Source organism: Psammomys obesus, unplaced genomic scaffold, assembly GCF_907164565.1.
Source record: "Psammomys obesus unplaced genomic scaffold, mPsaObe1.curated_primary_1811, whole genome shotgun sequence".
Classification (NCBI taxonomy): Eukaryota; Metazoa; Chordata; class Mammalia; order Rodentia; family Muridae; genus Psammomys; species Psammomys obesus.
This window is the reverse complement of record NW_026590503.1, coordinates 1,696,457-1,722,301: the sequence shown is the minus strand read 5'-3', so window position 1 is coordinate 1,722,301 and position 25,845 is coordinate 1,696,457. Positions and strand designations below refer to the sequence as shown.

At 50.1% G+C, this 25,845-nt stretch overlaps 1 protein-coding gene and 1 pseudogene across 1 annotated transcript in view; one reads left to right on the top strand and one right to left on the bottom strand.

Annotated features, from left to right (window-relative positions):
• The window catches only part of Dnah11 (dynein axonemal heavy chain 11), a 260,465-nt gene extending 237,730 nt beyond the window's left edge, over positions 1-22,735 (bottom strand). Inside the window, exons 1-8 of the mRNA XM_055607564.1 lie at positions 22,319-22,735; positions 20,602-20,736; positions 16,442-16,638; positions 14,995-15,184; positions 13,922-14,021; positions 11,586-11,797; positions 7,642-7,875; positions 5,905-6,072 (exon numbers count right to left, since the gene is read on the bottom strand). Coding sequence (XP_055463539.1) covers positions 5,905-6,072; positions 7,642-7,875; positions 11,586-11,797; positions 13,922-14,021; positions 14,995-15,184; positions 16,442-16,638; positions 20,602-20,736; positions 22,319-22,663 — 1,581 coding nt within the window. The 5' untranslated portion in view covers positions 22,664-22,735. The remainder of the gene's footprint in view (positions 1-5,904; positions 6,073-7,641; positions 7,876-11,585; positions 11,798-13,921; positions 14,022-14,994; positions 15,185-16,441; positions 16,639-20,601; positions 20,737-22,318) is intronic.
• Positions 22,736-23,038: 303 nt separating this feature from the next.
• Positions 23,039-24,436, top strand: LOC129677014 (prohibitin 1-like; annotated as a pseudogene).
• The last annotated feature ends 1,409 nt before the right edge of the window (positions 24,437-25,845 follow it).

Here is a 25,845-nt window from a genome sequence, read left to right as displayed (position 1 = left end):
AGATGAAATCAGTAATCAAATCCAAACAAAAGCGCAGGGCCAGGACGTCTTTCTAACGGTTTTATGTGTACTTAAGAACTAAGAGCAATCCTCAGACTTTCCCTAAACATCGAGAAAGGAGTTCTTGCTAACTCACTGCTCTGTGAACAGTCAAATAAAGATACTCCAAGAAGAGAAACCATCAGAGCAACCTTCTTGTGAATGGTGAGACAATATGCAAGCTGAATTCAGCCATATATTAGAAGAATTATGAACAGTACTCAAGAGAAATATTCCATAAACGGCAGGATGGCTTCACAAACAAGAAAGAAACAAGAAAGTATCCCACCATGCACCACACTGACAGAAGGAGCGTGGACTTCACACGACCTCAGCTGATGCGGAAGCAGCTTATCTGAATTCAGCACTTTTTCGTGAGGAAAACATTCAATGAACCAAGAACGGAACTACAGAGCCAGCATGAGGGGGGCCGCTGTGAGTGCTAGTAACATCACCCTAGGATGAAGGGGTGAGCTCTTTCCTCCAGTCGCGAACAGGACAGGAACGCCTGCCCACCTCCAATTCATTGTAGAATCCTCTCATCAGAGCAATCAGGCAAGCGAAACAAAAAGCATCCAAATGGAAAGTGAGCATGTCTACTCACAGGGTTCTATCTAAAGACTCCACACCTAAGACAGGAAGCCGATGAACAAACTCAGCAAGGTTGTGAGGCGAGAAATCAATACACAAACTCAGTCACGGACCAGAGAGATGGCTCAGTAAAGCGTGCTTTCTGTGGGAACGGGGATTCGTCTTCCATCCTGAAACCTGAAAGAATAAAGCCCTTGTGGTAGCGTGTGCTTTTAACCTCGGAGCTCCCTCGCCAGCAAGCCTAGCCTAATCGCTGAGCTCCAGGAACATGGAGCCTGGGCCACAGCACTGGAGGCTGACCCTTGACCTCCCCCTATGGATCTGCTCCTGCACAAACAAGACGTGTGTGTACCCAAGAAAAAAGTGTTTGCATTTATGTGCACCAGCAATGAACAATCCTAAAAAAGTAAGAAAACAATTCCAATGGTATTGAGAAGGATAAAATACTTAGTTCATGCTAAGTTTGACCTGGAAAGTCAAAGACCTGTATACCAGACGCTGAAAATAGTTGCTGTTAGCAATTAAAGACAGGGTGGGTAGGAAGAAAGCCTGCTTACATGGGCAGAGAGGGAATACCATTACAGAGACAGTGCTATCCCAAGCAATCTGCCCAGTCAATCTAATCACGTCAATGTCTCCCAGTGAGGCCTCTGCAGTGATTACAAACGTCATCCCAAAAGTCCGACCAACTCACTCCGGAGTCAGCAGGCTCACACCGCCTAGTGACCAAACTCACATGTCTACAGTATTGAAAACCGAACAGTGCTGGCATAGAGACCAGAGAAGCAGCAGAGAGCCCACACATCAAACCGCACACACACTCAGGTCACTTTGATGACGGTGCAAAACCATTCGGTAGGGCAAGAACAGTCTCTTCCACAAATGCTGCTGGCAAGATTATCCACCGCACAGCGTGAACGTGGACCCTCCTAACACTTAAAATCAGTTCAGAGTAGACTAGAGCCTTAACTATATCAGTGAAAAGCATAACATTTCCAGAAGAAAACAATGGAGAAATGGCCAAGACACTGGACTGGGCAGGGCCTCTTGATCCTCGTTCCCCAGTCACAGTGTAACTATCTTAAATATCTTCTGCACAAACATTTAGAAGTAGTGTTGGATCAGTATAGCTCAGGGGTGGAACAGCTGTCCAGCGTCCATGAGGCCCTGGGTTCAGTCACACGCGCGCGTGTGCACACACACAGCATGATGTTTTCCTTCCACTCTCAAACATAGAAGGCTGAGGAGGAGGAGTGCCTAGTGTAACTCCTACCACAGACGTCTATGTACTACAGCCTTTCCGGTGTGCAAGGTCCCTTTACAGCTGGGTGGTTGGTTGGTTGGTTTGTTTGTTTGTTTTTGAAGCAAGTTTTCCCTGTGTAGGCTTGGCTGTCCTGGACTCGCTCTGTAGACCAGGCTGGTCTCGAACTTACAGAGATCCGCCTGCCTCTGCCTTCCTGAGTGCTGGGACTGCAAATGTGCACGGCCACGCCTGCTTACCATTGCCTCTTTGGGTCCAGTTTTTCTTTAATCGTTTTTCTAAGATCAGTCTGCTGCTAGCACAGTCCTTTAGCTTTTGTTCATCTCATCATCTCTTATCTACCCTTTGTCCCTGAGGGTGGAGAACCGGAGATTTAGTTTTCTCAGAACCTGTCTTGCCCACTGAATTCTGACGTCTGTGGTTTCTGATACGAAATCTACCAATCAGATTATATTTCCCTATAGGTAATAAGTCACTTCTTTCTTGCTTTCGGTTTTTAAATTTTAATTTGGAAGACAGGCACAGTGATGCGTCTATGTAAGCCCAGCACTTGGGAACCGAGCAGAGAGTCCCTGGGGCTCAGAAGTTTGACACCATCGTGCAGTTTGATGGACCCGCACAGCAAGCGACTGGAAAACTCGGTGGCTTGGGAGAGCTGCTCAGCTTCCCAGCTCACACCTCCAGTTCACGGTTTCCTAAGTGCTCATCAGCTGGCACCCGATATTGTCAAGTGCTAGATTCTGGACCACGAGCCTCCACTACTGCCAGATGGATACACGGGTCCGGATTCTCCACTGGTGCCCTCTTGGCATGCATGGACAGGAGGCCCACCTCCCCGTGTGGGATCTATGGGTGGCACCTGCAGGCGGCTTTGTTTCCACTCAGCTCTGGCCTCATCTCAACGAGGCTTCCTCTAATTCTACCCCTGTGACATGAGAATCTACCAGGGGAGGCAAAAAAAAAAAAAAAATCTTTCCATCTGATCTCCATCGCCACCACAGAGAGGAGGGCTTTCCTGGCTAGCAGGCATGAAGACCTCACTCCTCCTTAGCCACCCCAGCGGGGCGCTAGGTTGCCACATGGGTGGAAGTTTAAAGTCCCTGCCCAGCCCTCCCAGCATGTGGAACACAGCTGCCTCCTTAGTGTCTGGCCACAGTGACGACACTTCTAAGTTTCTGCCTTGCTGGGGTGTCTTCTTGATGCCTTGGCTAACACACACCCAGGTCTTTATAGAGGTGGGCAACACGCGCCTCCTGGCAATTGGTGGGCTGCTGATATAGTTGTACTCAGTTCTGGACTATTTTATAGAGTACAAAAACCCACGGAACTACTTCTGTGTTGATTTTGAGTTCTGAGGTTTTTAGCCAGTCTGCGTTCTTTTTTTTTCAGTGTGTGACAGTGTGTGTGCATGCGTGTGTGTGTGTGTGTGTGTGTGTGTGTGTGTGTGTGCATGCGTGTGTGTGTGTGTGTGTGTGTGTGTGTAATGGCTAGGATGTCAGTTGGTTTTAACACAAGGATTACTGAAAAGCACACCCAAACCTTTACAGAAATTTCTAGCTAAATTGCTGAACTCTACCTACTACTCTAAACAATAATTTAAAATAACATGAACTACTCAATAAATTCCCCAACTTATTGGCTAGAGTACAACTGTGGAAAAAAAGAAAGAAACATCACTGTAACGGCACACAAAGACTGCCAAAACACACTGTTCCAGCAAGACGGTGAGGCTGCGCGCTGGGGGCTGTTCCTGTGAAACAGCAACAAAAGGATGAGAACGATGTGTGTCGGCGTCTAAGCCAGTCTGGGTCAAGCTCTCTGACCCCAGGTTCCAAACACCCTATTTACATAAGCGCTGTGCAGTGAGGATGAAGCTAAATTCTGCAGATGCCAGCTGCCCAAAAGAACAAGCAATTTTCAAAATAAGCAAATTTAAAAACAGAAACAGACATGATACATAAAAGTCCTTCGATGGCTAAAACCTGCATAAGTGTACGCTACGACAGAGTCATGGCAGAAGAATAGCTTAGTAGGCACACTGGTTACTTTCATCTCGACTTGACACAAGCTAGAACGATCTTGGAAGAGAGCCTGTACTGAGGAAATGCCCTCACCAGCTGGACAAGCTTATGGTGCATTTTCTTGCCTGATGATGGCTGTGGGGGGCTCAGCTCTCTGCGGCAGGCCACCCTGAGCTGGAGGCTCCAGGAGCTACAGGAAAGCAGGCCGTGCGAGTCATGAAGAGCAAGCCTAAGGCAGCATCCCTCCACCGTCTCTGCGTCAGCTCAGTGACGAGCCGTGATGTGGAACTATCAGCTGGAATAAACACCTTTTCATGTGGAATAGTTACACGGTGGAGTGCTATTCGGCTGTTAAGAAAAGCGAAGTTTCCAAGCAAGCAACTAGAAATAATTGTCACGAGTAAGTTAGCCCAGACCCCAGATGAACACTGCAGGTTGACTCTGACCCGGAAGTTAGCTTTCAGGCTTTAGATGTGCGTTTCATCCAAACAATCACACAGGTTGGGTATGTAGTACGGTACCGGTGGGAAAGAGAGGATCTTCCAAGGGAGGGAAGCAGAGCACAGTGTTCTGAAAAGAGGAAGGGGAAACAGGAATACGGGGATGGAATGGGGAGGGGCTGAGGAGGAGGACCAACCAACACCAAAGGCCTTTAGCTACATGGAAACCTATTACCACAGACGCTCCTACATTGCACACTCGAAGTGTAACACCGACGGAAGGAGTTTGAACCGAGTCACCATACAATGAAAAAGGCACATGTCTGTGTGCCACACTTGGGCAGTGCCCATGGAGGCCAGAAAAGAGCGTCCGATCCTGCAGAACTGGAACCACGTGTGGGTTGTGAGCTGCCTTGTGGGTGGTGGGAATTGAACCCGGGCTGTCTGGAGGAGCAACCAGCGCTCTTAACCAGATGGGCCAAGTCTCCAGCCTCCTAAATGATTGTCTCCTATCATATATATGATAGCTGCAATGCGCTGGAAAATAAAAGTAGTGAAGAGAACCCTTGAAGAAGAAGCAGAGTTGCTGCGGAGAGGTCTCGGGAGTCAGGAACACTGGCTACTCGGGCCCGGTCCTCTAAAGGCCAAGTGGGCTGCGTTACTGGTGCTCAGGACAGCTCCACATACTAAATGTCTTCCTAGTGCCCCCATATACCGCTCTAGGGATGAGCGTGAAATACACTCAGCCTACTCTTCCATAAATCATACAGAACAGTCTAGAGAGCCACGGACCACCGCAGCGTCTTGCTCATTAACTGCACTTCCCAAAAGTTCCCAGAGGAGTTCAGAGGAATCGGGTTTGTTAACCCTCATGAGGCTGACGTCTTGCACCTAGGTTTCAATGTCTGATTTGAATGATTTCTACACAAGCCTGAAAACATTTCCATTCCATGTGTTTTTTAAATGTAAACTAAACGTTCCTTCTTTTTTAAACTCAGCTTTCTGGTTTGGGCAAGCCACAGGAAAGCTCTTCACCCTACAGCTGGAGAATGAGACTCACAGGGAACAGCCAGTCCACCAGCAAGCTCGGTGACAGGGACTGAACACAGCTTAAAGCTGAAACCGTCCCCCAACCTGAAGTCTAAATTATGAAATTAGTAATAGTTAAAAATGACGGAGACGACGTGGCAACACACGTTAGTGACATGATGGTGGTCGGGAAGCTGTCCCAACAGACCAGCGTTTCCGCAGAAGTTTAAGATAAAGCACGCAAGCTAGACCAGCACCGGAGGAGCAGATCAGTAAGTGTGGACGCAAGAAACTCCATTTTGATGTTCCTAAGACCCTGGCCTACTGACGCCCACGGGTGTCCAAGAGCTCTGAATGAAAGCTCCGAGCTGGTCCCCGACCTTCCGCAGGAGCTAGAACTGAGGAGTCACTAAGGGCTTCGGGTCCTACAAGGGCCAGCCTGGGGAGTTTACACCACCACCCTGACCCCCCTCTCATCTGCCCTGAAACGACAGAATCCTCCGTGTTAAAGACATGACCTTACCATGTCATCACAGTCAGACGCGTCGTAAACACTCTCTCGGAATACTTTGCAGCACGCCATAAACTCTTCACTCATCAAGCGGAGCTGTGCATTTAGGATTCCTCCCTTGGTGTCACCAAATTCCAGTCTTTCTAGCTTTTCAAATTCCAGTATGGAGGTAAACATATCCTTTAAAAAACAAACAAACAAACAGTAAAGACCTTTCTATCACCTTTAGCAAGAAATGGAGATTTTAAACATTCCGATCAAAAGAATTTCAAACATTCAGAATCAGCGAACACCTAGGTAACAGAAAACTAATGCTGCTGCTTTCACAGAACAGAGAAAACACTGATTTAAAGATCACAGTCCGTCTTCAGACTCTGACAGTCACCTCACAGTGGCCACAGTGGCCACAGTGGCCACAGGTCCAGGTGTTCGGCGTAGCCATGACCACTTCCCGGCGATGCCAGCATTTTTATGCCTATCTGCTACACTCTGCAGTGTGGACCCGGCCACACGAACCAGAACCCAAGACACCGTCTACAGAGGAGAGTTTGAAAGACTTCATGGCATTCAGGCCGACCAACAGTGAGAATTTTCATACAAATCTCCGGCTTATGTGAAAATCTTACATAAACAATGCAATGTTACATCTGTAGAAAACTACAAGGAATAGAAGGCAGCGTCACCTCAGCTGGTCGACACAACACAAAGTCTGTGCGTTCAATTTGTACATTTTAGGTTTTTTGAATCACTTATTCCCAGGACTTGAAAGAGGGTTCAGCAATTAACAGTCCTGGCTGCTGTTCTTGGAGACCTGGGTTCGGAGTCCCAGCACCCACCAGGTGTCTGATAATAAAGGGTAACTTCAGTTCGAAGGGATATGGTGCCCTCTTCTGGCTGCCCCAGGAACTGCATGCATGTGATGTGTAGACAGAAAGGCAGAGGGAACACTCGGGCACAAAAAATAAAAATCCTCAGAGTAAATTTTTCACACGTTTTACTTTTATGAAAGATTTTACTAATTATACAATATTTGTGTTACATACATGTAACTGGTGTGACTATATCTGTGTACATGGCAGTGTGAATGCCGGACAGGAGAGGATTGGATTCATGAACCTGAAGCAGCCTGAGGCCAGTCTGGGCTACACAGTAAGACCCTGTCTCAAAAATAAGTGAGGAATGTTTAAAAAAAAATCGGCAGCATGAAACTTTAAGTTATCAAGTTAGTTCTTAGGTGTGAAATTTACTTCAGAGTTTTATAAATTTCTTTTTCAGCATTTCTAGGAAGAGTAAATTTCCTGTTTCACAAATCTCCACCAGCACTCAGGGAATTATGTCTAGCCACTAACTAGTAAAGAGATTTAATTAATCTTGTGCAATAATAGTTAAAAACCAACAAACAGCCCTGAATTAACAGCAGCATGTGGTGTTGTTTCAGCTCTTTGGAGGCAGAGGCAGAAGGATAGAGAGTTCAAGACCAGCCTGAGCCATGTACTGGGGCCCTGTCTCAAAAAACCAAGGGCCAGGGTGTAAGTCAGTGTAGCTGGACTGACAGGTACACAGAGCCCAGGGTGACCCCAGGACCATAGAAAAGAAAGGAGGAAAGAAGACAGGAAGGGAGAAAAGAGAGAGATAAACAGCAACCTCACTCGCCCCTCACAGCAGACCCCCATCACACATATCACATGGCAAGATTCTGGCTTCTTGACCTCGTCCACATATGATTAGATCAAGGTAATAATTTAATACCTCTATTTTTACTAGCCGGTCAACAAATTTGTTAAATCTGGCAAACACCAGGTCAGAGTGGAAATCCCAGGACCTCTGCTCTGCGCTTCCCGTGAAAGAGCTTGTCAGTCCTTTCTGATGTTTGAAGAAAGAGTTTCGGAAAGTCTTTAGGACGCTGATGGCCACCTGCACCTTCTCCAGTGAGTCTTCAGTTTCCCCCTTCAAGAGCTCTTCAGGTGATAAGTACGTTCTTGCCTGGGATTTAGTTAAAAGGAACCATGATCAAAAATACATTTTTAAATTGTAATCATCTGTTTGAGTTAAACTTTTAAGTGACAGTTTCTAAAACTGATGCAATAATGCCATTGAGACAAAAAGCACAAACTCTAGAAACGCAGACAGCTGGGCTTTGAGGGCGCCCTTCCATGTGAGAATAAGGTGCAGGAGAAACTGCTTCTAGCTTTATGTATTCTAGTGAAGCCTACAGTTTCACTAGGTCTCACATGAATGACAGTGAGGACTTTGCACAGATATTCCTACCAACCAATACTCTGGACAACCAGATTGTCACATAAGAAAATCACAAGCCATCAGGGCCATCGCCAGAACACAGGCACTCTCCTGGAGCTGGGGGCTGCCTGTGAAGGCAGGAGGGCCTGGCTGTGCGGGCTCTATCTCTGGAAACTCTTCCCCAGGAGCAGACTTGTTTTGATGGGAAGCAAATGAAGCCGCACAGGGCATGTGATCAAACTGAGCTATGCCACATGAACTTGACTTTTAAAATGGAGGTGGGAGAGAGAGGGACAGAAGCAACAGAGAAGACCAGTGCATCTGCACGGTCTGAAGGGGAAACGGACAAGCACCTGAACGAAGAGAGCAGGAATAAACTCCCGAGGCTCCGACAACACCAACAAAATTTCCACGGTACAGACAGGTGAATAGAGATTGTGTCCGCCAAACCAGCCCCACAAATACTACAAGGACTACTTGGCACTGGAGAAAGAATAAGTGTAGCCAAGAGCCTCTGAGAGGAAAACAAAGGGCGTCACCACTGCTCTACAAGGCAGGACCAAGCACAGATGACAAAATGGTCACCACACATTCTCCACGATCCCTCAAGCATCCACCACGCCAATGCCCCACCAGAAGGCAAGGTAACTGAGTGGCCAAGGCACAGCACCTGCCTCTTGCTGTCTATAGAAACACCTTGCTTCAAGAACGACCGTGTATTGGAGTGAAAGGAGTTTTGACAAGATTCCAGAGGTATGGAAGAGGTCCATTGACGTAAGAGCCCTCCTGCTGAAGATGCCTCACACCTGGTCACAGGGCCCGGGAAAGTCGAGCTGGAAATGAGCGGCAGCCTCCTCCTGAGGGCCAGCTTCAGAATGCCACAGGCGGCAGGCAGGCTGCTGGGAGAGGAGGGTAGCACAAGCCACACCCGCCTGAGCCTGTGAGCGACGTGTGAGCACAACAGTGGCACAGCCGTGTGGGGTGGCCACCAGCTCGCTGAGCAGACTTACGGCCTGGTTAGCCACGGGGAGCTCATGCCTGGCACTGCTGCGCCCGTGGCCAGAGAGGCCCCAGACCTGGAGGAGGAGGCGCTAACAGCGAAATGCGTGCTTCCTAACACCATCCGTGGACCCGAGACTAGTGCAGTGTTCACCATTATCGGAGCAGCTTTTCACAGTGGGTGGGTTTAACAAGGAGAGCCAGAAACAATGAGCGCAGAGCCTAAGTGACCAACTTCGGTGTGCTCGTCCTCAAAGGGGACATATGCACGCGCACACACACACACACACACACACACCCTTCCCTTGAGGCCCATGGAGCATCACGAAGAGCGGACAGAGTCTAAAAGCCGGAGGTCGTAGAGGACCATTGCAAACCAGTTCCTCCAGCCACGCCAGGCAGCTGTGCGCGTGCAGATTCAACAGCTGCAGCGGCCACCTGTGCAAGCTGGTGGCCACAGTCAGCACTCAGCACGGATGGTGCCATGGCCTACTCCGAGAGAGGACGCTGCAGGGGAAGGGCACCCGGGCGAGGCCAGCTGCGTCTGGAGGTGCGGCCTGGCCGCGTGCCCTGCTACAGTGGACAGTCCTCGGGACAGGTCCACGCATGCGGTGCAAGGGTAACGGACGCGGCAGACCGCGTGTGCGATGGGCAGACGCCAGGAGTAAGGAGCGAGAGAGCAACGGTGCTTTCTCGAGGGCGTGGCAGCTCTAGCTGTCACACAGACGGGAACCGAGACGCTGGCCGAGAGGTCACCAAGCCAACCTCACAAGCTGCCAACCACAGGGCCTTGCAGTGAGGCGGTTTCGGTAATTTCCAGACTGAGAAGGCCCTTCACCGGGTCAGGGGGAGTTCTAGCTAAACGTGCAACAGGCCGCTCCTGCCTCACGTGGAGGTGTGAGGCAGTGGCAGCTTACCCCCCCACCGGGCAAGACAGGGTTTGTCACTCACAGGACAGAAGCAGAAGGACAGCGGAGGGCATGCTGAGAGCACAGTGAGGCGCTGGCACGCTGCCACCCTCTGCCAGCAGCCACCCACCCTCCGCCAGCAGCCACCCACGGTCAGCCACGGCACTGGCCATCATTGGGCAAGGAGGACGACTCATCTTTGCTGAGCGGCTGTTGAGTGCCAGGGGCCGCCCTCTCTCCGGCCCCTCGTGGTGCCGCTAACTGGGGACAGGGGCTGGAGAGGGCGTAGCTCCCCACAGGTGGGTGGGGTGTGCAGCTGGTGTGCGCCCAAAGCCCTCTTACACACACTGTGTGCCAGAGGACAAGGAGGGGAAGTAACAGGTCAACGAGAGAGCAGTGGCTGTCAACCCGTGGGCCGTGCTTCACGGGCCTCCACATCGGCTGTTTATGTCACCACTCAGACAGCAGCAGAGCTAGCCACGGTGGCGGCAAAGCTACCGTATGGTTGGGGTCCCCACGGCATGAGGCACTGCGGTGAAGGGCTCGGCTTCGGAAGCCTGGGAACCGCTGCATCAAGCCCTAACGTCCACATCTGCAGGTCAGGGTGTGATGTCAGCTCTGAGCAGAGCAAGAGAAACAGCAGGCTGACGCCGCCCTCGCCCACACAGCCAGCTCCGGGCCACACTGCGCTGCTGACGCTGGTTTTCTGTCTTGTTTTCTTTTCCTGACACCGGGGCTTCCAACACAACCAGACCATGGCCGTAGAGGAGGAAAAACTGGCTGGTGACCAAACAGAGCTTCCTCGACGGAACCTGCCCCCCCCCCCGACTGCTGGTGGACGCCATGAAAAGCCGACTGTGTGTTTGTTACCCCAGTCATTCAGGGCGCGGCAGCTCCGGACAACCGAGGCCACTACGTGGTGCCCAAGCCTCTCGCAGCTCTCACTGGGTGTGCTCAGGGCTGAGAGCTCTCATCCTCATGTCCTTTGTGGACACAGGAATGAAAGTTCACACAAAGGGGTGAGGAGGTGCGGAGCTGGGGCGGGCAGTCATTTCAAAAGAGGCCGCTCCCAAGCTGAGCACGCAGTACAGAAACTAAGCAAATTCAGAAACAGTGGAGCCATCTCCTTCCATATAACCCGTTACTGGTTTGAAGGATAATCGATTTGAGTAGTTTCCTTCCTTCACTTTCCAAAGCTCTCCCAAAAGCCCGTGCTCCTGTGGAGACTCAGGGAAACTTCAGAGAACAAAGCAGGCTGCTTCACCTCCTGGCCTCTTAACTCTGTTCACTTAAGCAAACAGATCCCAGAAACAGTCTGGCCTTTGACTCCCAGTCCTCTGGAGCTTGGCCTGAGAATAGTGAGATGTGAAGCTGCCCCCCCCCCCCCCCCCCCCCCCCCCCCGCCCCCCCCCCCCCCCCCCCCCCCCCCCCCCCAGTCACTGAAGACAGAGGGAAAGGCTGTCACCAGGATTTGCCCTCGTGAGGCTGGGCCACTATCTCTGGGTTAATGACACCTGCGTCACAGCAGAGACTGTAGATTCTCCCTACCTGCTCCATGAGGAGGTTACAGAACTCCTGCTGCAGGACAGTGATCCGCGCAGGGGTATTGTAAAACAAGGAGCAGCTCCAGATCAGGCAGATGGTGTGGAAGAGCGGGGCTGCCAGAGCACGGGCCTGGGGGAACTCGGCCTCCCGCAGGCCTTGGATGTGGCTCCTCAGAGGCCTCAGGTGAAGCTCCACGTCACGGGCTTCCAGAAGTGCTGAGCAACGGAAGCGCCATGCGCGTCACACAGTGTCTTTTTAAATTAAAAAGCACCTCACTCGTCCAGGACAGCCGCCCCACACTCAGACGCTGCCCTCTTCCCCGTTCTGATTTATCCCAGTCTACACGCAAGCAGCTCAGAGGCTCAGAGGCTCAGACTGCCGTGTGTGAGCAGCCTCCCGGACAGCGCTGCTCGGGTCACTCACACACCGTAAGGAACTGTGACTGGAGCCCCTGGGAAGGAAGCCTGGAGCTTAGAGAGCTGGGCAGCCCCTCAGAGAGCTCGTGGGAATAGAGCGTCTGCTCATGTGTGCAGTCACCTCACAGCCAGTGACATGCTTCCCCAGCATGCTCGGGACAGGCACACACGCCCCTCATCCCAGTGTCCTGGGGGTGGCTGGTGCAACAGGCAGGAAAGCTGTACTGTGTTATCTACTGAGATCTGGTCAGAGTTGTTAGGCCTGGTGACCGGGAAGGCGGAGTGCTAATCCGAGGACATGGCTGATCTAAATGAGACTCACACTACGCAAAGACCAAGCTGATAGACACTTTTGTTGAATAAGAACCATGTCAAGCATGTAAGAGTTAAAGATCCTCACTCTGATCCTGAAACTGCCTCTCACCCAGAGCGGGTTGTAGGTTGTATTTAAAGGTGAAGAACAAAGCTAAGCTCACTTTTTTGTTATCCCCAATGATTCATGTCAAAGACAAATAAGAAAATCCTGCTGACCTTCGTCACTCACACCCACCGCTGAGCCTGATAAGTAACGGGCTCGGCCTTCCACCAGGAAGAAAAATCTCGTGAAGAAAGGAAATTCCGAGCTGTTTTCTCTTCCGGGTGTGTGTGTGTGCTGAGATGCGTGTGTGTTTATCAGTGTTCACTTAGAAACTAAATAACAGCCGCACAGTCATTTACCCTAGTCACCTGTGCTAAGCACGCCTGCTTTGAAGCATGTCTTTGACGTGACTCTTCCGTGACCTTGGGTTTGAGCCACTGAAAGGCGTTTCTCTCTGAATCTCCAGATTGTGTTCTGCAGCTCCCTGGGACGCATTCCTACTGCTATGTTCTCATGAAGGCTTCCTCTTATATCAACAGAAGACAAATGTCACTCGCTTGCATTTACTGAGGGCATGAATGCCATGCGCTCAGCTCCAGGTCCATAAACCTGTCCACCAGCTCGCGGAGGGTAGAGTTTCCTTCCAGGGAACACTGTCTAAGAGACACTTTGCTCATCATGGTTGGGATGGGTACCGTGCCCAACATCATGATGACAGTGAGCAACATTGCCCTTTGCCTCACAGCACATCCACAGTGGGGGTGTGCAAGGACAACTCGGCCTCTGGGAAACCAGAATCTAGCAACTTCCAGAGTGCATAAGCTGAGACAGAACTGGAACTCGGCTCTAAGGAGCCACCCTTAACCAGCCCTCCCCATCCTTTCAAATGCAAGTCTTGGAGGCAAATGTAAAAATAGATACTTCAAAGTGAATTTTAATTACTTCCAAATGGCACATGGGAGAACACAACTGTTCTGATGTTGGAAACAAGCAAAATGCAGAAGCAGTTGTCTGTTTGGCTGTAATACTAGCATGTGTCCTTCAGGGCCACATATACCTGTCTTTGCTTAAACACGGACAGATAATGAACAAGTCAGGAGAGTGGAGAGCGCTGCCCTCTTTGGGAGGGATGAAGGAGAACTCGGAGGACTAACGCTAGGAGAGAATTTTAGCTGGGTACCTTCTCACAGTTTCTAGGGGTCTAAGCCTCACCAAGACCTGCACGGTGACCCAGCACATGTCAACCGAGGAATCAGGAATCAAGCTTGGGGTAAACCCCTAGACTGCTCACAGCCCAGGCAAACCTCTGCCAAAGGTTCTTCCTTCCTTTATACACCTTCCAGCTAATTCTCCCCTTGAGGCCATTGTCTACGTGGACAGCAGAAGAACTGACAAAGATTTGTGACACAGGGAAATAGAGACGAAGACAAAGCAGCCTTAAGAAGAAGTGCGAGTGCTCCCTGTGCACATGAACAGACCTCAGGGTGAGCAGGCAAACGGGGAAGTGAGACTGAGACCACAGCCCTTGCCGTCCCAGGCCCGAGGGCGTGGGCGGGGAGTCTTACCGTTTTCCACTGTGGTGAAGATGCCCTGCAGAGCAGGAAAATAGCTGCTTTGTCTTGCTCTCAGTATCTTAACCATCTTGAGGACCACAGGAGCCTGAAGCTAACAAGGGCAAAATACTTGAATAAATATAGAAGCTAGATTACCAAATAAATCTACTCTCTGATACAAAAAATATCACAGTGTTCTACTCATTCAATATGCACAGCATTGAATTGCATCTATTTTTTATTTTGGGTATGTATACACAGGTATGTGGAGGTCAGAGGTCAACATGCTCCGGTCAACTTCTCTCCTTTTACCCTGTGGGTACCGGGGATCAAACTCAGGGTATCAGGCTTGACACCAAGAGCCTTTCCCTGCTGAGCCACCTTACTGCTGCTAGGAACAGAATTTGAGACTCAGGGGCATATTGGTTTCAAGATGAAAAATAAGTTTAAATACATGTTTTCAAAAGTTTGTGTTTTATTATTAATGATCTGTTCAGAATATCTCCAGCCAAGAGATACATGAATGAACAGTTTTTAGATTTGTTTAAGTCAGTCGACAGGAAGCACTCAACAGAGACCAAAGTTAGTTCTTTCATAGCCAAGCAACAGCGCGTTCCTCTCCAAACCAAACTGACCATAGCGATTGCACTCATTAGTTCTATGTCATTGAGAGGGACTCTCAGTGGAGATAAATGCCTCCGTAAGATCTACCCACAGGCAAGTCTATAAGGCCTTTTCTTCTCTAGCCTCGCCCACTGTATGTGGTGCTACGAAAAGCAGGCTGTGCAGGCCACGGGGGCCAAGTCAGTGAGCAGCAGCCTCCACGGCCTCTGCATCCGCTCCTGCCTCCAGGGCCTGGCCTTGAGTTCCTGCCACGATGTCCTTGGATCAGGGACTGCAAACTCAGCTAAAATAAACCCTTTCCTCCCACAAGTGCTTTTGGTCATGGTTTTATCACACTAAGGCAGGGATTAAACCCTGCCACATCCAGCCTTCTCCCGTGGAGCCACTCTTCGCTGCCCTGTAGACGGCGGCGTAGACTGTGAGACCCAGTCCACAGTGACAACCCTGGCACCGCTACTCACTTGACGGTGTATGCACTTGAGGTTGTCAAGCCGCAGAGCCCAGAAGTCCAGCTCCGTCTCAGGGGTGGGGTGGAGGCCATTCAACAGAGGCTGTGCCGAATCTTTTTCTATAATTTCTTGGATCTGATGTGACCATTTAATGACCACAGACTCAATGGCATGGAGCATTCTCCTCTCATCTGATTGTAGCCTATAAAGATTATAAAATATTAGTAAAAGCATCCAACGGTGACTATCCAAATAAAGACAGGACACTACAGTTTGTTATACATCTATGAACTAGTTTTCTCAATATAAATCCTTCAAAATCCACTCTTTTTGTGTTCCTGAGTGGACTTGGAAAGGGGCAGGGAGAAGATGAGGGAGGGAGGGTGGGATTGGGGAGCGAATGAGGGAGCGGGATACAGCTGGGACACAGTTAATAAACTGTAACTAATATTAAAAAATAAATTAAAAAAAAAGAAAGAAAACCACAAGAGTTGAGCCTGGGAGGAGCAGGGCCAAGCTGTGTCTTCCTAACGTGACAGGGACCAGCACTTCTGGCTGCTGCACCAGGTCAAAGCGGTCAGCATTCTAGGTGGAGTGGGGGAGCTCTCGAGATCTCCTGCCTGCAGGAGGGGCTGCTTCAAGGAAGGCCGAGCCAGCTTCCTAAGCATGTGGCTCAGTGTAGGTCGGCATGCTCCTGTGGGTGGCCCCAGCCCGTGAGTTCATGTTGGTAGCACAGACTGGACTGGGGGGGGGGTACTTAAAAAAAAAAAAAAAGTAGGGCCAGAAGTTGGGAGGGGAACGGGAAGAGAAAGGAGAATCGGTGGGAAGAACAGAAGTGGGTATGATAAAAACACATTGTATGAAATCCTCAAAGAATAAAATTACTGTGCTAAAAAATGAAAGCTGGAGAGATGGCTCAGTGGTTAAGAGTGCCTGCTGCTCTTCCAAAATCCACCTCAGATGGTCCATAAGCATGTGGAATTTCAGGCACTCTACCCAACACAACTGATCAAATTATGCATGCTTTAAACTAACAATTAATAATAAAAAATAAAATTAAATAATAATAAAATTGCCAAAATCTTAAAAACCATTTTCCTAGAGGAACACTGCTGAGCTCATGGTAACTGCAGGCTTTCCTCGGAACGTGTACTTGGAGGATGAGGATGTGCCTCAGGGGTGGAGTGCGCAGAGTCCAGCCGTGGCGCTGGAAGCCTGTGACCCCAGTGTTGGCTGTGCGTGCAGAAGACCAGAAGTCGAAGGTCACCCTGGGCTACATAGCAAGTCTGAGGTCACAAGACCCTGGGCTGCACGTGACCCCGTTTCAAGAAATGTTTACTTTAAAGGATATAAAACACGCTTTAAGACCACACGTCTGAAGTAACTCTTCTGCTAATAGTTTGAGAGGCGTGACACTCGGTGGGATGTTAGCCTTCCTCTTTAGCACACTGACACGTACCTGGTCACTGAGCAATGCTGATCCAGGTCAATGTTTTCTGCAACTGTCGGGATTGGTAGATGAGTTCTTCTGGATATTTTGCCCCTTAAAATATGCACCTTGTTTTTCATGACTTCTGTGTGGCGTTCCACATCTTGGGAAATAAAACATGACCAGGACTCATGATTGTTCGTATTGGAGAGAATTGGGACCAGTATCTAGGGAGAGAACATTTTCAAAGCAGTTAATTGCCAACAGTGGGCGCCTTTGAAATCTTTTGCTGCTGTTGTGCAACATTTTCTTGTCAACAAAACCACTCAACTCCATGAATAATCTTGATGATCCCAAACCTACAAGAGGTGAACCAAGTCCGGTGTCCATTTATGGTGATCACTGGACTACAGGCTCTCTGAAAACGGAGAAGTGTTACGGCTTGCCCTTCCGTGTATCCATTCACCGAGCATTCACCGCGTGTCTCAGTTCCCAGCACACTGAACAACTCAGACACTGCAGCCCATACTCAGATTTATGTGCAGTGAAGTTTCTTAGTTCAAGTTGAGCTGCTGGCTGAGGTACTGACAATCGCATGGAGACTAGCAGAGAGCAAATGTTCTCTGGGTGTGTGGCTTCCCAGTGGGTCAATGTTTGGCCAGTAGAGAGGTGTCCACTCAACCACAGGGACCTTTGGGGAACTCTTTTTCCACAACAGGAGGAACATCAGCAAAGCCAGCTGTGTGAAAACATGTAAACATTTGCCCTGACATGGGGTACGGCTCCTCAGGATAAAGTGCTTGACGTGCAAGCATGGGTCCCTGAGGCCCCAGAACGCATGTACAGTCACATGTGCTCGAGAAGTGGGGAGTGAGACGGTGCATTACAATCCCTGTTTCCTGCAGGGCTTCAGGATGCTCAATCTCTGCCCTCAACAGCCTTGGGGAGGGGGCGGCCCAGAAGCTGTGCCTTCCCCATAATAACTCCCACAATTAGAAGCCCATGCTGGTACGCCTAAAAACAGAGCACAGACCCGCAGCTAAAGTCACAGGGTATCAGGAAACCATTGCTGGAAAGGTCACTTGGCTTGCATCCAAGCCAAGGGTCATGTACCTGGTCATGACCCTTTCAAGGGTCAATGTAAACAGGGTGCCATGGTCTCTACTTTTCTGACTTCTCCCATTGCTCTGTTGGAATCCTAGCCTCTACATCCGTGCAATTGGAGGCACTGCTATGGTCAGGCAGCCAGCTCACCTAGCAAATGGGATTGATGCTTAAAGGGGAGAGCACTTGCCTCTTTCATCACACGGGCACTTTGGCTTGAAGAGACCCACCTGGAACCAGAAAATGAGCACTACAGGCATATTCAAACTTGCCAGCAATTTCATCGTAGATTCCCAGCCCTCGGGACCTAAGAATTAAACTGTTTGTACAGGAGACTTAGTCTACAGCATTTTGTTACAGCACCTCCCCGGGGCCAGCAAGCACGAAGTCAGGGTCTCCACCACTGGGATGAAACACCATGATCCAAGCAAGCTGGGGAGGAAAGGGTTTGGCTTACACTTCCTCATCACAGTTCATCATCAGAGAAAGTCAGGACAGGAACTCAGCAGGGCAGGACGTGGAGGCAGGAGCTGACACAGAGGCCATGGAGGGTGCTGCTTACGGACTCGCTCAGCCTATTTTATAGAACTTGGGACCACCTGCCCAGGGATAGCGCCACCCACAGTAGGCTCAGCCCTCCCTCGTTAATTACTAATCAAGAGAGTGCCTTGCAGTCAGATGGATCTTATGCAGACTTTCTCCTAATCAAGGTTCGGTCTTTTCAGATAACTAGCTTGTGTCAGGTTGACACAAAACTAGCCAATGCGCACTCCGAAATATTCATCTAGTGACATGAGGATAACTATAAGGACAGGCAGAAGGCCAGAAGGTCAGCTTCAGCTTGCACTCTAACTACACCGCAGGGGAGACTCGAGGAAGGGGTGGCTCTCTCTGCAGCAAACAGAGACCCTGGCTGTGGAGACTACGCACTCCCTGGAACACAGCTGCGACCCACTGTCCAGCTGCCAGTTAGGCAAGCTGCATGTGTGCCCGTAGCCTTGCCAACCCTTGGGATGTTGGCCCTGCAGACCTGTACTTCTGGCTCGTTCACAGCCTCATCTGGAAGGGAATGCCAGCTGTAACATAATTGAGACATTCTTGCCTTTTTTTTCTGCCCAGTGAGCATCTCAGATTGTTCCCAACATTAAACCCAAACTGTGTTTATATTAAAGACTAAACTAAAACAAAAGGCATGAAAGCAAAAGGCAGGAGGAGGAGGAAGTTTTGATAAAGAGTAAGCATGATAGAGCACATTATATACACATAGAAAATGTGCCAATAAAATGCAGTTTAATATAGTTTAATAAAAATTAACCCCAAATCTCAGAGTGGCTTATGCTTTCTGTGGATATATACATTTTCATTCAACCCATACTGTAAAAGTTGTGAGAATTCTGGTATGGGACCAATTCAGCGAAATATTAGTTTCAAGTTTTCTATTGCATTTTGCAAATCACAGGTCATAGAGTAAGAACTCACCAAGTCCCAAATGGCCCTGCCAACCCCCATCAATAGGCAGAAAACTCGATCTTAAGTTGTTTCAAGCTCTGCTGGATCTTACAGAAGATTCAGTGTAGTAAAAATATCTTGAGTGTCTGCTTCATTCCAAAATGGCTCCAAGTACCAAGCATAGAAAACCCTTTCTACAAGTAGCTACAACCAAGGAGAGGGGGTGCCCATGCATTAGGGCCAAGGCCAGAGACTTGGGTTGCCGGAAGACAACAAGAAAGGCCTCCTTCCACAAAGGAGACACGGGAGGCGAGGAGCAGAGTGCGGTTTGTCAGGCTAGCACGCCCAGCAGCACCCTTTCCTGCCATTGCCACGCTCTCAGCAGGAGTGCGCTGGTTACCGAGGTCCAACCAAACAGTCAGACGGAGGTACGGACCTTGTGGACAAACCTAACCCCGAGGTTCCCAAGGCTCGCTGCTCACGCGAGGGAAGCTCCCGGGACCCTGGAACTACTCTGGCCTCGTCCCGACTGCGACTGCAGGAGCTCTGGATTAAGCAGTGAGAGGTGTGCCCTCAGGTTGGTTCTTCCAAAGCGCCCTACACCCCCACCAGGTGAGCGTCATAGCCAGCAGAGTCTGAGCATTACTGCTCTAGGTCTGTGGAGCCTGGTCATGCTGGCACTCTCGTCCCAAGCGTCTGTGGATGAGCAGCCTCAGTTGAGACGCCAAGCTTCTCCGGTTTGCCTAGGCCCAGACCAACTGAGTTGGTGTGCACCCACAAGCCATCACGGTGGCCCCCACCGTGTTAAAACGCCACTCACCGGTTCAAGCACTGGGTTAGTCTGTTTTTGTTACTGTGATAAAATCCCTAAGACAGAGGAGGAAAGGCTTGCTTTGACTCGCATTTCAGAGTGCTGTCTACACAGTGTTGGCCGGGTCACGTTCAGGTCTCAGATGGCAGATGGAAGACATTCGTCTCACAGCAACGAAGAAGTGGAGAGAACAGGGGGCCATGGTACCTTTGGCCAGCCCTCAGTGACCTAATTTCCCTCTAGGAGGCTCCACCTCTTAAAGGGCCTGCCACACCTCCCACAGCTGCAGTGTCAGCTTTAATAAGGCCAGACCCAACCTACAGCACAGGGAAGGGGATCTGTGAGCAATTACTAAACTTCACTACTGCTTTCCATTCTGTGACGTATGTGACACTCTATTTACTACTTTCTAACAGGAATTTGAAGAATGGATACCACTGAAAAATGGTCCCAGTGTTCCAAAGTGGAAGCTCATTTCTACTCTGGTCCCAGTGTTCCAAAGTGGAAGCTCATTTCTGCTCTGGGAGTCACACCTTAAACCAGCTGACAAGACCTAGTCAGTTCAGGTCGGCAGGTAAAGGCCTCTGATACTTTAAAGGCGGTACTTTAAAGGCGTAAGGGAAGAGCAGGGAGAAAGGGAGGGAGGAGCTGACAGGTAACAGACTAGCCAGTGTTGACGAGCAGTGGCTGAGCTGACAAAGCGAGCTAAATGGGATCATTCTGTCCACCTAGCCAAGGAGACTGCGCCTTCTACATGCTCTTTTTAAGCAGGCAGACAAGAGTCTGAGGGGAAGGAAAGGCTTGGACACTAAGGGCAGATCAGTACCTCTTCCAGGAATGCAGTCACATGTGTGAGCAATGACAAAGGTAGCTCTCCCAACAAAAGCGTTCGGGAGGAGCCTCCTTCTTCAGTCCTCTTCTTGGCGAGATACACCAGCTTGTGCCTCGCGTCTCTCGGGAGCTGGAACAAGAGCAAGATAATTAGTTGAAGCCCACTTTGTTAACAAGTAGGACCTGCTGTGTCCCGAGTGCAGCCAGATGCCAGCCGGAGAGGTACAACTCGGGCACCTCGCCCATGTTTACACACAGGGCTGCTCTGCTGCTCTTCTGTGTCCTGGGAAAAGTAAAATTGTCTTCCGTTACCAGATCAGCTCACACCTGTAAGAATCTCACTAACAAACGGAACCTAAGAACCTTTCACTCCTCGTGAGATGCTTTGATGTTTGTCTTGTTTGGAAATAAGCCAAACTGAGCTAATGACAAGACAAAAGAGGTTAATTTGTATCTCTGTTATCGAGGCAAAAAAACCGAATTGTTTAGGCAGGAGAGTGTAACAGTCCTGTAACTGTTGAGTCACTTTCGGTAAAGACTGCACTAGTTAGCTGCTGTGCTAAGAGAGCTGAAGGCTTCTTGACTTGAGTGACAAGCTTTTTTTTTTTTTTTTTTAAAAAGTTATAATTAGGAGAACACCAAAACAAAGATACTAAAAACTGACCAAGCTGTAATGCAGCCTTCCTGCTGTATGCTTATACTCTCTGACAACCTGCTCCACGCCTCTGCTAGTGAGCACACGTCCTGGATGACATCACCACTTTACAACATGAACCCCAGGCCCAAGCACTGCTGGAAAGCAACCTTTTGAGCAAGACTCCAAATTCAGCAAACAAGGAAGGAACAGAAGGCAGAGAGTAGCGGAGTTATATGTAACTTTGCAGAGGACACCGCTAGTGCAAACAAGTCCAGAGCTACTTTGCTTGGAAAGCAGGAGTTTACAGTTGGAGGGAGGTGACGTCCTGGGCCTAAGATGTTTGTTCCCAGCACCCACGTGGTGGTAACTGACCACCGTCTGTAATTCCAGTTCCAGGAACTCTCACGGCCCTCATCTGACCTCCAAGGGCACCAAGCACACAACCCACATGGTGCACAGACACACATGCGGGCCAACGTGCACACACGTAAAAACAGACTGTATCTTCTAAAAGACACTTACAATAACCAAGACGATGAAATTACTAATAATCTAACTTATGCAACAAAGAGGTTTTTCTGTGTTTTACGCGACCCCAAACACAGCCAGTCTTGTTTGTTGGTGGTTGTTGGCTTTTGGGTTAGATTTTTGTTCGGTTGGGGCCTTATTTATTCACGGTTTGACGAGGCCGCATGGTGTAGCCCTGGATGTCTTGCTATGCAGACCAGGCTGGGCGCGAACACCCAAGTGCCAAGATGCTCGTGTTTTGTTTGTTTGGTTTAGTTTTTAGATTATTTCTTCCCGGGACAAAACAAAGTTGGCAGATACTGAGACAAAACACTCAAGGTGTTGGGGCTTTGCCACTTCACTATCGCTGTTTAAAAGGACAGGACCCGGGTTCCCACCGGGGGCTGAAACAAGTTATTTGGCCCAAAAGCTCTGGCATCATTCTGTACAGCTAACTCCACCAGCAGGCGTCTCTTCCAGAAAACTAACCCACAGCTCTCCTGCAGCGCCGGTGCTCACGGGCACAGTGGCTTCTGCGGAGCCCACGAGCCTCGCAGGGCCCCCTTACCTCGGGGGAAGCCGAGAGCAGCCCCGCGGCCGCGACGCCGAGCACCAGGCTGGCAGGACCTGTGCTCTCCAGAAAGCCCCGGAGGACGCGCCGCTGCTCCGAGCTCTGCAGGAAGCGGCTCCACGCCTCCTCCGCGAACCCCAGCGCGCGGCGCAGGCGGCCGCCCAGGTTGCGCACCCGCGGGTCCCGGGCGAAGCGCTGCGCTCTGCGCGCGGCCGCCGCCTCCTGGTCCTCGTCCTCCTCGTCCGCCTGGTCCTCCTGGTCGGCCTGATCCTCCTGGTCGGCCTGGTCCTCCTGGTCCGAGGGGCTGAGACGCAACACATCGCCCTCCTCCAGGGCCGCCATCCTGTGCCTCGCGAGGACCCTCGGAGGCGCCCACCGTCCCCGCGGTCCCCGAGCCGGCGCCCGCTGCCCTCCGCGCACTGCTGGACTCGTCCGAGGCGAGCTGGCCGGACCGCAGCGCGTCCGGTTGCCAGGGAGACGGAGGCCCCGCCGCGGCCCCGGAGCGAAGGCGGGGCGAGTCCTGGGCGGCCCCGCGCGTCCTGCCAGAGAACTATCGGATTCCTCCGCCTTGGACTCCTGGGCGTCTTGGGGCTCCCAGAAACTGTCCAGGACTAGCCAGCGGCTCCTTTCAGCAGCACTGTCTTGAGCAGGTATTCCTGCTAAATGCGCCTCGCTGCTTAGTTCATCTCATGCCCAGAAAGCCGGGCTAAGCGCTCAATGTTTAACTGTGCACAAAGAAAGCCCCAAAGTAGTAAAGAAATGCTGGAACCTCTTGGCCAGCTTTCAATTCCCTTGCAAACATTGTCTTGTCTCCAGTAAAAAAAATAAAATAAAATAAAGCTCTCCATCTAACTGTCCTAGTTGTCAAAGTCCAAGATCGAGGCACCACAAATCCTGATTCCCGTCTTCAGACCCCAAAAGAGACTGCAAAGTGCTCTTTGAAAAGGCCAGAGGCCCCGAAAGACTCTAGCATTTGTCAGCGCAGGCGCTAGAGTTAAGGGGAAGGAGAATTCTACCTCAGAGGTGGAACGTGGCCTGAAGCCCTGGCTTCCATCCCCAGCGCCCAGAAATCCTACTCATCTGTCATTCACTGATATTCCCATCAATAAAGTAACGTTTCAACTCCACCCGTCCCACAGAATGCTGTCCTCGATAATCCGTGTATAGGTTCAGTAAGGCTCGGACATTCTTACTCCTTTTCTTTGGGGTTGTTCTCTCATGGACATCTATAAGCTTTTCTGGTTACAGTATCAGACTCTTGAATTTAAACACGCTTCCGGAAAGCCTTCTAAAGAGGTCGCAGCCATCATCAAGTCAGTCTGATCGGCTGGCTTTGCATACGTCCTGGTTCCAGGGCGACCTTCTGTAAATGACACGTCAGGTAAACCGAGGAGACGTGTGGTCTGTGAGGCTGGGGAATTCGTGTGGAGGTCAGAGTGAAAGCATGTGAGTCGACGCAACAGAAGGAATTGCGGCTGCCGAGGTGTTTGAGGCCTTCGGAAGGTTCAGCCTGGCGTTAGCAGTTACAGGAAGCGTGAACTCCTCCGTGAGTAATGCGGATGCTGAGCGCAGAGCTGCTGTTTGACCAACTCCCTGGAGAACAGGACGTTGTGATGGGGGAGGGGCTCCCTTGCCGCTCATGCCGGTCATCACCGGCAGCAAAGATCTGCAGAACGTCAGCGCTGCTATCCTCTTCCGGCAGGGAGCCAGCCAGCTTCCTCGCATCCAGGTCAGCTTCGGAAGATGAGTGGGTGCTTCCATCCGCCACCACAGATCCTCACGTCGGTGGTGGGTCACCTCCATGCTGGGGAACTGATTACCCAGGGAGCTGGTCTCTGGCAGATGAGCGATGGCTTCTCAGAGCAAGCAGCGACTTCTGGGCTCATCCTGGATGGCCTGTCCCTGACACACCTGGCCTTTGGGAAGGAGTTCACGGAAGCTTGGCAGGAAGCGGGGAGGGCCATGTTTGTGGTGAAAAGGCTGCAGCAGAAAGCAGCCAAGACCTCTGATGACTTCAAGGCAGCTGAGCTGCTAGCCAGCTCACTGGCCACGGCAGATGATGCCCTGACTGAGCTGCGAAAGCTGGGAGCTGCTGAGGACATTGCAGGCTCCCCGTTCCTCTCAGGATACCGACAGCCTGCCCTCAGGGCAGCACAGGGACCTTTCTCAAAAATTGTGTCCCAGCTGCAGAGAAGACCTGCTTCAGTTTTGCAGATGTGTGTTAGTTCCTGTGATCTGTAACGTCATTTAAAGCAGGTATCACTGGCTTTCAGGATTCTGAGGATTTTGTTGTTTTGTTTCTTTGGCTGTGCTGTCAGCTGGTGAGCAGTGTATTAACTGTCGTTCTGGGTTTAGTATGTGGCTTCAGTAGTGTCTTATTACATTGGGTACTCCAGGGGTCAGGCCACTGTTTAAAACTGTAATGGCCCTTGGTGCAGTTTCCTTAATCAATGTGAACAGTATTATTTCTTACTATGTGTGAAGTCTGTTTTGTCAAGTATTGGGACAGCAATAACTACTGGTTTCCTGAGTCCATTTGCTAAAAACACCCTTTTTCTGTCCACCTTTTCTGGTAAGGTGCATTTCTTGAAGGCCACAAATAGACTGTGCTTGTTGTTAGGTCCAACCTACTAGTCTGTGTGCTTTGCTTTGAGGAATTAAGACTCTTGCTATTCAGCGCAGTTACTGAAGGGTGTGAGTTAGTTCCTGCCACTTGTTGACTGTGGGGTGTTTGGGTCTTTCCTCTTCCTCTCTTGCTTAGGAATCACTCTAACATGGCTTATTCATTTCTCTGGCCTTATGGGTTTGCCTTTCCCTTCAATATAGGTAATTTCTTCAAGTACAACTATTTTCTGGAGAACAAGCCATAAATTCTTTTAGCCTATTTTTCACAGGAAGTTTTTGTTTCTCCTTCAATTATGACATGTAGCTTTGCTAGATAGGCATCTTGGCTCTAGTCTGGGTTTGCTGTTATCTTCCTGAACTTGAAACACACCCTTCCAGGCCAGTCCGGGGCTTTATGCTTCAATCGGCTGGTCTATTGTTACTCTACTGTGGCTGCATCTACGTGTAACTTCAACTTTGCCTCCCCCTTGCCTCTTCCAATATACTTTCTTTGTTCTGTTTACTTAGTGTTTTTTTGTTGTTCTTGTTCTTGTTCTGACAGGATGAAGAAGGTTCTTTTCTGGTCTTGTCTGGTGTCCTAAACGCCTCCTATATCTGGTTTGGCATCTTTACTAATTCTTTATAAAATTATTTCCAGTCCTGTAGTCTCTTCCATCCGCATGCCCGTTACCTGTGTTTGGTATGTTCAGTGTCTGCATCTCTGAGAATTCTGCTTGTTTGTTCTTATTATGTGATCTGTGCTTTCTGGACTGTTCCAGCTCCCCCACCTTGACATGTTCAGATGTTCTGTCCTCTCCTTGATCGTTCTGCTGCTGAAAGTTTCCATGATGCCTTTTATTTGACTTACTGTGTTTTTCATTTCTGGCACTTCAACTTGTTTTTCTTCAGCATTTCCTTCT